Source organism: Saccopteryx bilineata, chromosome 5, assembly GCF_036850765.1.
Source record: "Saccopteryx bilineata isolate mSacBil1 chromosome 5, mSacBil1_pri_phased_curated, whole genome shotgun sequence".
Lineage (NCBI taxonomy): Eukaryota > Metazoa > Chordata > Mammalia > Chiroptera > Emballonuridae > Saccopteryx > Saccopteryx bilineata.
In genome coordinates, this window is record NC_089494.1 from 235449144 (window position 1) to 235461550 (window position 12407).

General features: G+C 46.5%; 1 protein-coding gene across 1 annotated transcript; it reads left to right on the forward strand.

Annotated features, from left to right (window-relative positions):
* The first annotated feature begins 1602 nt into the window (after positions 1-1602).
* On the forward strand, positions 1603-4446 carry PHOX2B (paired like homeobox 2B). Its single transcript, XM_066280527.1, has 3 exons — positions 1603-1924; positions 2735-2922; positions 3882-4446. Exons 1-3 carry the CDS (start codon positions 1684-1686, stop codon positions 4395-4397), a joined length of 945 nt encoding a protein of 314 aa, XP_066136624.1. The 5' UTR covers positions 1603-1683; the 3' UTR covers positions 4398-4446.
* Positions 4447-12407: the final 7961 nt, after the last annotated feature.

The following is a 12407-nucleotide window of genomic DNA, read 5'->3' on the forward strand; positions in this document are numbered from 1 at the left end:
AACACCGTGGCAGTGGAGAGCGGGCGCCCATCCACTCCCCGGCACTAGCATCGAATTAAACCACTTAGTTTGGCAAACACTGAACGCCTAAATGCCCCTATAAAGACTTTATGAGTTTGTTACTTTAATTACTGACTTGTTACAGAGCACATAAAGGGGGTAATGAATGCAATAAAACTAATTATCTACACATTTAATTCATATAAAATATCCAGGGTTTGTTTACACCACACGGCAATTCAACTAAGCATTCCCCCTCTTGTCCACCGAGAGGAAGGATTTAATGAAATAGTTTCCCTTATTCTGCTAACGCCTAACGAACCAAATGAAAATTACCCTCCGCTTAAATCATGGGGCCACTGAGGTCCACAAATCACCGCTTGCTTCTTTGTCTGTGCCTCGCTGCTTAGCACCCCAGAGCCGGAGGAGTTGAGCAAGAAAAGTGCCCGACCTGGAACCTGGGCATTCAAGGGTGCTGATTTCGCTCGCCGCAGTCAGCGAACCTAACAGGCAAACAGCAACGCTCCGTTCGAAGCCTCGGGTCTGTGGGGGATCGTGGGCACCTGAAACAGTGGAGGCGAAAAAAGAGAGGGACAGCGCCGGAGAGGAGCGGAAGAGACACATTTGGGGGTCTTTCAAGCCCACTTGCTAGTTATGGCATAATTTAAATGAACCGCCCAGAACCTCCAAACCAACAAAATGCAAGCCTCGCGCTAAGGCAGAAAGGCAGAACTGAGCCCAAAGAAGCCAGCGGTTGAAAATCCAGATGTTTTATATTCAAGAGCGTTGTTTTATTTTTTAAGCGACTGTGTAAGCTGAGTCTCTAGAAAAGCACATTAAACCGCGACAAGAAACGCAATTTATAAGATGCTCTCTCTTTTTTAACCCCCTCTACCAGGTGTATTCTAAAGAAATCGCTCATCGTTCACATAAACCCCCTTGGCCCACTTACTCTAGGTTACAGGGCGCCTGAGTCTTGCCAATGTCCCAGTCCTTTATAACATTTCATGCACTTCAGGGGGGAGGCTTGTTGTTAAATTGAGCGTGTAACGCTCTTACAAAACAGGTTTTCTATGACATCAAGGTTTCTTCTTCCTAACCGAGGGGGGAAAAAAAGAGGACGAAGAAGGGGGAAAACACACACACTATCTCAATTTATGCCTAAGGTATATGATCAGTTAAAAAGGCTTAAAAGCTCGGGGAAATTGGATCAGGGAGAATCGTCACCCAACTTTCATTATTTCCAAGTAGTGTGATTGAATTAAAGGGCAGGGAGCTGGTTAGAAGGGAGGATCAGGGACTCAGTGCGTAATGGTGTGGTATTAAATTCTAATTAGAGATGCAGGAATCAATGATAGGGAGGTTGGACAGCTCAGTTCCCCAGTGCCAGCCCAATAGACGGATGAGTTATTGTCATGTAAAAAGCGCCAGCAATAAGACCAACCGCTTTGCTATTGTCCAAGTGGAAAGAGCCAAGTTTATTATGAGGACTATATGCTCTAGAGACCTCAGACAAGGCATCTCATAGGAGGCTTTTTCATAAAACTAGGCTCTGCTGGTAGTAAGGAGGCCAGTTTGGAGGCAGGCGTTGAGCTGTGCACATCTCCCCACTCCAGCCACCTTCTCCATACCCATCTTTTTATTTCATTTTTCCACTTGGCTGAGCCATCCAGAGCCTTTTCAATGTATAAAATGGAATATTCTTACCTCAATTCCTCTGCCTACGAGTCCTGTATGGCTGGGATGGACACCTCCAGCCTGGCTTCAGCCTATGCTGACTTCAGTTCCTGCAGCCAGGCCAGTGGCTTCCAGTATAACCCGATCAGGACCACTTTTGGGGCCACGTCCGGCTGCCCGTCCCTCACGCCGGGATCCTGCAGCCTCGGCACCCTCAGGGACCACCAGAGCAGTCCGTACGCCGCAGGTAAGGACCGCCAGCTTTCTCAGTAGAGGAAGCTGCCTTTCCGCTCGTATATAGGAAGCCTTGATTGCATTTGAAAATGGAAATGTGTTTAGTATTTACCAAACGAAATTTGCTTACACAAATGAAAGAATTTATCACGTTAGAAGCGATTGCAGGGAGGGGTAATTCACTTACAGGGTTACACTATCCTAGTCACACCCGAACCGCCAACAAAATTATCTTAAGCTGCCAAAATGATAGGCATAATTTATTTACTTTGCGATGAGACGTAAAGCTTAGAAAATAATTAAATAACAAAGAGTAAAGCTCATTACTGGCAGTGTCTCTTTTTTAAAGAACCACAGCAGCTCACACCTCTCTGGCTGGTCATTTTTATGATTATTTCTTTAATTTATTATTATTATTTTGCAGCACTTTCCCCCAACTTTTGGGTTGGGTCAAGTTCTGAGAATTGAAAGTTCCAACAGTGAGAGTGTTTGGTAACTTCTTCCCTGGCTCTCTGATATTTCGACCGATGTTTTCGGACTTTTTTCCTCTCTTGTTTTTTTCCCCCCCTCATCAAAGCATTATCCCGCGTCCTGGCTCTCAGAAGTCTCAGTGCTCCGTTTCCACCCACCCAGAGGCGCTCGTGCCAGGAGGGACCTCGCCAAACCCCGGAGTTTGCGCCAGTTTCTGTGCATCACTAATTTACTCGGTTTTTCTCGGCAGTTTTTCTTGGCCACTCTCCCTCTCTGTTGTCCGTACATTTTGGCTCCACGGCCCGCTCGCTCCAGACCGTTTTGCTCACACTGTCCTCTCCGTTGTTTCCAGTTCCATACAAACTCTTCACCGACCACGGCGGCCTCAACGAAAAGCGCAAGCAGAGGCGTATCCGCACCACGTTCACGAGCGCGCAGCTCAAAGAGCTGGAGAGGGTCTTCGCGGAGACGCACTACCCGGACATCTACACCCGGGAGGAGCTGGCCCTGAAGATCGACCTCACCGAGGCGCGAGTCCAGGTACGCGCTCCCGAAAACCACCCGGCCTGACAGCCTCGGCCTCGGAGCGGAGCGGTGGGCGAGGGAGCGGGAGGTACTACTGAAGGTTCGGAACCCCAGGGCCTCTCTTGAGAAGGGCCCGTGGCTCATGGCTGAACAGAGAGGCCAACTTTGAAGTGGCTGTGTGCGGGAGGAAGGGTTACGGTGCGTGCTCTTGATTATAAATAGTCACAGTTGCAAAATGTTTTCCAACCGAGCCAGGGCTGCAGAAGCATTGGGGAAGTGCCCATGGGGGAGAGTGCTCGCGTATTATAAATATTTTTTGCTAAACGGCCGCCTAATTCTAGCGCTTTTAACTTGGAGCCATAGCAGATAGGTGCATTTTCCAGGGAACTATGACTTGCACTTGCATCAGGTTCGTAAAGTTGCTGTGACTCCATGAAGGTCAAGAACCAAGCCTTACTCTGACCTTTAGGGTCATGGCACCTCTGCTGGTGAGCCCCCCAGTGGAGGCGCAGCGCGCGTCAACGCAGGCTTCTCCGGGGCCAAAGGTCAGGGTGCGCAGCGAGCACCAGATCCAGAGACCCCTCCTCCTTCTATCAATTACGGCTTGTTTAACTTGAGACCTGAGGCCTAGGCGCCGTGAAGCGTTTGAAGTTGTTCAAGAAGTAGACTAAGCCAAGTTCCCCCAAAATAAGGGTTTCCATTTTAGGACCTTTCTGGGACCTGTGGCCTTTTTACTTCTGCGAGAAGCTATTTCCTTGGCATGCCCAAGTTACTCTAAGAAAATTTCTCCGAAGATGCACCGGCAACAAGGGGATGGGGGCAGACCTGGTGGGTTGGGTGTGCACGGGGGAGCCCGCAGCGCATGGATTTTAAAACAAGCTGAAGTGGAACGTGCAATTTCCTAACTCTTGGTTTTCCTTCCCATTTTTTTTCTTTCTCCCCGCTCTACCGCTTCTCCTCTCTTTCTGGGTCAGGTGTGGTTCCAGAACCGCCGCGCCAAGTTCCGCAAGCAGGAGCGCGCGGCAGCAGCCGCAGCGGCTGCGGCCAAGAACGGCTCCTCGGGGAAGAAGTCCGACTCCTCCCGGGACGACGAGAGCAAAGAGGCCAAGAGCACCGACCCGGACAGCACCGGGGGCCCGGGCCCCAACCCCAACCCCGCTCCCAGCTGCGGGGCCGGCGGCGGCGGCGGCGGCGGGCCCAGCCCGGCGGGAGCGCCCGGGGCGGCGGGGCCCGGGGGCGCGGGCGGCGAGCCCGGCAAGGGCGGCGCGGCGGCGGCGGCGGCGGCGGCAGCGGCAGCGGCGGCAGCAGCGGCGGCGGCGGCGGCCGGGGGCTTGGCTGCGGCTGGGGGCCCCGGACAAGGCTGGGCTCCCGGCCCCGGCCCCATCACCTCCATCCCGGATTCACTCGGGGGTCCCTTCGCCAGCGTCCTCTCCTCGCTCCAAAGACCCAACGGTGCCAAAGCCGCCTTGGTGAAGAGCAGCATGTTCTGATCTGGGGTGCGGCGGCGGCGGCGGCGGGCGGCCCGGGCCGGGGGGCGAGGGGGCGAGCGGGGAGGCCCGAGGCTACTGTCGGCGCCGCCGCCGTGGCTTTTTCTTTGAGAGCCGAAAGTAATCGCGATCAGAATAAAGAGAAAACGGCGTCATCCCCATTTGAACCCCACTCTTACCCCCATCCTGAACCCCCAAACTAAACAAACTTCCCCGGCCGCGCGCCTGCCCCAGGGCCGCGCGGTGCGCGCAGGGCGGCCCGGACTCCGGGGCACTCTCAGGGGGCTGTGTCTGCGTGTCCTGTGTGTCTGTCTCTGGGAATGTGTGTCTGGGGCCCGAGCCGGTGACAGGAAAAGACTCAGTGATTTGCTTAATAAAAGAGAAAAATAAACAAAAAATTTTCCCCAAATTAAAAAAAAAAAAAGGAAGGCAAGAATCATTTTTCTAAAAAATAATAAATAAATAAGGGTTTAAAATCCAAGGGGAAAGAGTCAAGGAGGGGCAGGGGGGCGGGTGCAGCCGGCCCTGTCTGAGGGCTCCGTCTTGTGAACCCCGAGGTTCACTGACAGCACAGACGCCCCCCTGACAGCACAGACGCCCCTGGGGCTCCTCCGCCGGAGAGACCAGGGAGCCCCCCGGGCCGCTCCCGTCCCCGTCCCGGGGCTCGGGCCGCTGCGCCGCGCGCTCCTCCAGAGCGTCGCCGCGGCCACAGTGACTCCTGCGCTCGCTTGCCTGTCCCACCTCGCCGAACACCATCTCTCCTCTAGCGCTTCGGAACCCCACACAGTCGCCGCTCCTAAACCCCGAATCTTTGCAGCCACTCGGCCTTGAAAGATGCCCTATCCATGAGATGCCTTTCATCTGCAAACTAAAAAACTGTGTCTCATTTCGAAACTCTTCCTCCTTTTTTTTTTTTTTCTCTCCCGCCATCCCCACCGGCATTTTATTCTTCCACCAGCTTTTACTGAACTTGTTGGCACTGCTTTGGATTGGAGTCAATTGCAGTCCCTGCTACTGGCTGCAGAGAAATCCACGGAGCAAGGGAAAGGCGCGCACACAAGCTTGCAGAAGTGCCTCGGTTTGCGCTTCTGTTTGATTCGAACGGACTTACATCCTGTATGGTGGATGGACTGTATATTGATGATTCCATTCTTCCCGCAGTTTAGACATCTCTGTTGAGATTTTTTTTAATTTTATTTTAAAAGGCACAAACTATAGATATTAGTTGAATGTGAGGCTTTAACTTTTTGGGTGTCTTTCTACAACTGTGTTCTGTGACTCAATTGTATCGTGTTAATATCAGTACAGACCGTCTCCTCTACGTGACCGTATAATGTTTTTCCTCTTCTTGTAGTCTTTATGGTGTGTCTTTATGGAGTACTAAGGTTCTCACGGGTTCAATTCCTTTGTGTTTAGAGAGACCACAGTTCAGACAATGATATATATTTTTGTTATCAGGTGCATGTTTGTCTGATTTCATTTTTCTTCTTATTGGACCTTGTTTGTGAACATAAACGTCATAAGTTATGTTTCAGATTTTCAAATTTATTTATATGTGTTATAATGAATGCTTCTATTTAAAAGGGAAATATTTCTACATGTGCATATAGTTTTCCAAGAGTGTACCATTAACTTGATTGTTGATAATAAAATCAAAAAGCAAGTCTGGCGATTGAACTCCTCTGAATTTTCCTTGATTTGTTTTGTTTTGTTTGTTTTAAAATTTTCCATTGTTTGAGAAGGGAAGAGGGAAAGGGGAAAAGGGAGAGAGAGAGAGAGAGAGAGAGAGAGAAGCATCAACTCGTTCCACATAGTTGTTTCATTTAGTTGTGCACTCATTGATTGCTTCTTGTCTGTGCCCTGACCAGGAATGAAACCCACAACCTTGGTGTGCCAAGATGACGCTTTATCCATTGAGCCACCCAGCCAGGGCCTTGTTTGTTTTTAATTTACTTTTTTTTAAATGATAAGAGAGAACAGAGAAAATTGTATAAAATCTCTGGAAGCCACAGCAGCTCTGGAAACCTAGGCTGGTTGAGGAGTCGAAATTCATGCAGCCAAATTTCACCAGTATAAAATTTAGTGCTTGGGACAGCAGGCAAGATTCTTCTGGTCAGGCTTATTTGTTTTGCAGTCACTGAGCAAAAAAAAACACACACAAAAAAAACCCAAACCACCAGGGCATTGATAAAAATGTTTAGATTAGTGCCAAGGCTGAGACCCCATGGATTCCTGGCAGCAGAGACAGGATTTGAACATCTGACTCTGAGAAGGATTCAACTGTGGGTTCTGAGTATAGGTGTCCTCGTGGGCCAACCTCCTTAAGCCTGAAGACCCCTAGTACCCTTAAACACTGGAGGGTCTGTGGGTGGGCAGGTGGATCAGGAAGGCACTGAATGGAGAGCAGCATTGCAACATTGTGTGTTTGGAGAAATAACATCAACAACAACTGGAGTTAGTAAGCACTTGCATGTACCAAATTGTGTTTTCCATTTATTATCCCACCTGCCCCTCCAACATGGTGAAGCAGCTACAATTTCTATCCATGTGTTCTTTTATGCAGATGAGGAAGCTGAGGCAACAGAGAGGTTAACTTGTTCAAGAGGCTTGAGTGATGAGGCAAGCCTTTGAACCCAGGAAGTCTGATTCCAGAGGCTGCACATTAACTGCACCAGTGGTTCCCAAAGTGTGGTCCCAGGACCAGCAGCATTAGCTCACCTGGGAGCTTGTTAGATGCAGGAATTCTTAGACCTTATGCTAGACCTATGGAATCAGAAACTCTGGGAATGTGGCTCAACGTCTGCATTTTAACAGGCCCTATAGAGGAGTGAGAAGCACTGAACTACACAAGACACCCAAATGGGAAGATTCCAGTGTTGGGACTATCTTGGAAACAGGTGTGTGTATGGGGAACAGGGTGGTGAGGGGCCTCTGGCAGCTTCAATGATCCCCTTTTGGAAGGAAGGAGTTATCAGCACAGCTCCAAGATGAAATTCTACCTCTAGCTCGGACTGTTTGGCTGGCCTGTCTTCTTTCGTAGATGCCTATGTGGACTTCTGGTGCTTAACTTAGTACCTCTGTGGTTGGGCCTTAGAAGTAGATGAGTCAGTTCCCTCATCAGACATCTGAGGGGAAGCCACGTGCCACCTACTCTGGTCTGAGGATTAGCAGCTGATCTGGCTTGAATTCATCAGGGCTTTTCACCTTAAGCATCCAAATATGGCTTGTAGTAGGTCATGCGGGTTTCATTCAGAAATTTCAAATCTTTACATCTAACTTTTAATAGTTTTTCTAAAGAGCTTTCAAAAAGTCTTTTCATAAACCTGTCTCTAACTGCTTCTCAGCAAACCCTGCAAGACAACATCTTATAAGCAGTGGCATCAATTGTGCTGGTTTAAAAAGTCAGTAATCACAGACTCCCTTAGACCCCAGTATTTCATTGTGAATATATCATATTCCCATGTATAAGACACACCTTAATTTGGGGACCCACAATTTGAAAAAAAAATGTATTACATAAAGTTATTGAACTCAAGTTTTAGTCATCATAAAATTCATACAACTCCTCATCACTGTCAAAACTCCCATCCATTGGCTTGTCCTCATCTGTGTCTGATGATGAATCACTGTCTTCATATATATATTGGCTCGTCCTCAGTTAAATCTATGGCATTTGAAATGCTTCAACCACTGTATAAGACATACCCAGTTTTTAGACCCCAAATTTTTCAAAAAAGGGCACATCTTATACATGGGGAAATATGGTAATTTAGAATAGTCCAGGAGAGGCCAAAAAAAAAAAAGTTTATTGTCAAAAGAGCATTCAAAGCACAGGTAACTCAGTCTTTGACTTGGCTAGAGGAAAATGGGTCTTCCCTTTGTCATTGGGGGCCACCAGGTAACCTCTGAGAGTTGATGGGCAGGCCAGTGGGACAAGCAAGACCAGGAAAGAGATAGAAAACAAGAAGTAGAGAGAGGGAAGAGAAGAAAGACAGAGACCAAGAGAAAACAAGTAGCCAAAAAGTTTTCAAAACTCAGTGAAAGCCCTAGAAATCCTTTCAGATGTGAACAAAGCAGGTGAGGACCCCTGAATTCCCTTCTCCTGATCTTGGCCTGCTTTGAACAATTTATCTCCAGGGCAACTGAAACTCTGGGGATTGGTGAGGAAAACACCTCACCCGCCACCTGTCCCAGCTTTCCAGAGGATGGCATTTAAAATGTCTAGAGGCCTCCTACTTCAGTATTTCAAATATCAACTTTTTAATTTGGGTCACCTATGCCTCTCTGACTGATCAAAGAAGCAAAACTCTTTGTTGGAAGGCAAATTTATGATCAAATGCAAAATAATGCTTCTGTTATGTGATGGAAACTAGTGGCAGGACACTGTGTCTCGCGCGTTGTGTCATTTCCTTGGAGTCACGCACCGTGTGAACAAGCTCACTTTCACTTTTCCTCTCCTAAGGAATTTGCATTTTGGCTCATCAAGGCATCCTTTTTCCTGGCAACCCCAGGACCACATGTGACTTCACAAAAACTGCATGAGCTGATGCCAGATGGCCACCTCTAAGCCAAGTCTCCTTTGAGATGGCCAAGTACAGAAGCCTGAGTGGTTTTAGAGGGGAACTGATCACCCAGCAAATAGTAGCTGTCTGTAACTCAGCCCGCATGCTTCACTTAGGAAGACAGCTACACAGAGATGCCCGTCAATTCGAGGAAAGGATATGTGTGACCTTGGATGGTGGATAGCTTACTCCCTCTTGATTAAGCTTGATTCAAAAACCATAAATATAAATACTAATACAAACTTGTAAGGTTTTTGGGGGGCATTAAATAAGATACACAATAAATATCTAGCATAGCAGGAAGTTTTCAGCAAATGGCAGCTATTATTGTTAATGTTATTATTATATAACTTCTAGATTCTTTATCTCCCTAGCTAAGGTCTTAGAAGGTTAAAAAGAGCCATCAGCTGTCCCTTAAGTCAGTAGTCCAGGAACATAGAACGTGAAAGAATATGCAAAGATTGAAACTGGAGGACTTTGCTGAGGGTGACAGCCTAGAATCAGCCAAAGGCTGACAAGTAGTAACTACTAATCTTTATTGAGTGCTCATTCTAAGCCAGGAACTTTTAAGCTTACAAGCTTTAAAGGCTTTAGACCTTACAACTACCCTATGAGAAAAGTACTGTTCTCATTTTATTTCCTAGGAGGAAATTGAGGCCTCGAGGGGCCCGGTAACATGCCAGGGCCACACAGCTAGTATTGCTACAGGGCAAATCCCACTCCGGTTTGTCTCCAGTGTCTGTGCTCTGTAATCATGATTCCTTAGAACGTCCACAAGGAGAAGAATTTGTTCTAGCTCACGAGGTTATACACTACCAACCTGGGAGGAGATCTCATCTTGCAAAAAGATGCAGACAGGTTGGTGAAGGTTAGGAAGGGCAATGGGGGGAGTGGTACCGGGAGGAGCAGTACCGGGTTGAGAGTCCCAGCCAGAACCAGCGAGGTCCAAGGGCTGAAAGGGAGTTGCTTTGGGATCCCTAGGAGGTGGGGGAATGCTTTCTGCAAGGCAACCTTGTTACAGCTCACAGTCTCTTTCAGGTAAATGAACAAGACAAGAAGTAGCCAGGGGCATGAACAGGAAAGGAAGAAGAGCGATTATATTTATGAAGTGCGGGATGTCAGTTGGTAGACAGGCATGGATGTCAGGAAAAGATGTCAGCCTCTAAGCTCATCAATCGGCACCATGACAGATGGGTGGTGCAAATGGCAAAAACCCACCCAAATCCTTAATTTTCCAGCCTTGACTTCAGAGGGAATGCACTATAAATCTACAGATAAACAGTTACTGAATGCCTTCACTTAACACAATTTCCATGTTGGAAAGCAGAGTATACAGCAGAGACCTGAGGCCTCCTTCGGCCAATAGTCAGGATTAATCTAAAACAATCATGACCGGGTCCTCATCATCACAGTAGATCTTTGGATTGTGTTAGTCTTGGCTTAACTCAAAAGTTCTTAACCTTGAGTTCATGGATATAATTCAAGGAACACAGGAAAATATACACATATATTTTTACTAATCCCTACGTGAAATTTAGCATTTTCATCAATGATAAATGTAGACGATGAAGTCATGGTGTTATTATTAGTACCTGTGAGTTTGTCACCAATGGAAAGCACAGATATTTTCTTTTTCAATTATATTGGCATTTAATATTATATTCGTTTCAGGTGTACAGATCACAGATATTTTCATTTCACATTAGAGTGTTTGAGCTCTCTCAATATATTATTTACATTCACCATTAATTTGAAATTATGGTAATTATTAGACCAGCCACTAGATCCTGTTATTTAACACATTCATAAAGAAGCACATACATAATAATATCACAAATTTGTTTTACAACTTTTTTGGTAATCCTATTTTAACTGACTTTTAAAAAATAATACTATTCATTCTTATCGTTGTTTTGTTTTTTTTTTTGCATTTAAAAATGTTATCTTGAGAGACTTCGTGGGCATCACCAGCTGCCAAGGGGTCTATGGCACAATGAGGGGCTCCTGGCTAACTGATGACAGGAGGGTGTCCTGCGTCTCTGTGACGCTCTGACTTTCATCTCATGTAATCATTTTAGTCTACAGGCAGAGGAAGTCTTAGAGAAGTTTTAAAGCTGTCACATGTTCCTTCAAAAGACAAAAGAGAATAAAACAGGGGCCCAAAGCTGAACAAAGAAAGTTCTAGGATTTTAAAGACAGAGAGGCAGCACAGGAGAGGGGGAGGTGGTTCAAAGTTTCCACAAGACTTGAGTATCCTCCTACCATTTCCTGAGTCTCCCCAGGAGCTGGGCCTTGTGCGAAGCACCCGCAGAGCAGCGCTCTGCGACAGAGGGGGTGCTTTCCTTCTTGTACATTCTGAAACCCAAAGCTATTGGGCCCCTTGTCCAAGTCACACCACTAGCAATGGCAAAGCCAGGACTGATCCAAAGCCCCGCCTCTAAATCAATACGCTTAACAAGTTGAAAAACAAAACAAAACAGAAAATAAGGATTCTTCATTTATTTATATTTTGTCTGAACCTGCAGCTATTTGGTTTGTTCCAATACCCCAAGGCCGGGTGATTGAACAATGATGTTACTTTAGCCATGTGTTTGATGTCAAAGACCTTCCCCCGGGGAAAATCAGACATCAAGGGGGAAATAAAGGCTTCTTACCTGGTCATGATTTCATTAGGGAACCAAGTGGCTGACTGCTACTTGCTATCCAATGATGTAAGAGGTGATTTCTAGAACAGGAAGAGCCTGGGTGTAAAACTTAATTTCTTTAAGCTCCAATGTCATGGCCACCTCAGGGAAGAGTGGAATGTAAACCTTGTTTTGTCTGTGGCGTGGGATATTGTGTTTTTGGAGTGCTTAGTATATGTAGACACATTGTTAGCTGTTTTGCATGTGTTATGAATTATGTATAGCCTTTCAAGGCTCCTGAGGTAGATAGTACTGTTCTCATTTTTACAGAAGAAAAAAATCCCAAGTAACAGAAAGACTGAGCTACATGCTTAAGCCTCCAGAGCTGGTAAGTAAGTGCCAGGGTTGAGCTCCGAACTCATGTTTCTTTGATCCCAAAGCCCCAATCTCTGGGAAGTCCTAGTCTAGAAGAATCACTGAGATCACAGTCTAGAACACAGCACTGCCCTTAGCCTGCCTGCTCATTCTGAGCCAATGTTCAAAAGGTAACAAGGTGATGGAAATATTCTGGAGTTACATAGTGATAATGTACCATTATGGGAATGTACATACCTTTGGGAATATACTAAACCTCACTAAATTGCACACTTTATTATTATTATTATTTATTTTTTAGAAGTAAATTGATAAAGATTTATTCAAGGGTCTTAGAGATTTCAAAATGCAAACCCACTAGGCAATTCCCAGAGTGTTCTGAAGAAGAAAGAAAAGCTAAGGGTTTTTATAGTAAAAAGTATGTTCTTCTTTTTCTTCTTCTTCTTCTTTTT

Bases quoted from the DNA above. Each gene is read 5' to 3' on its own strand.
- PHOX2B (XM_066280527.1), top strand. From the start codon at position 1,684: ATGTATAAAATGGAATATTCTTACCTCAATTCCTCTGCCTACGAGTCC. The intron at 1,925-2,734 runs GTAAGGACCGCC...CGTTGTTTCCAG, and splicing joins GAGCAGTCCGTACGCCGCAG to TTCCATACAAACTCTTCACC. The intron at 2,923-3,881 runs GTACGCGCTCCC...TTTCTGGGTCAG, and splicing joins TCACCGAGGCGCGAGTCCAG to GTGTGGTTCCAGAACCGCCG.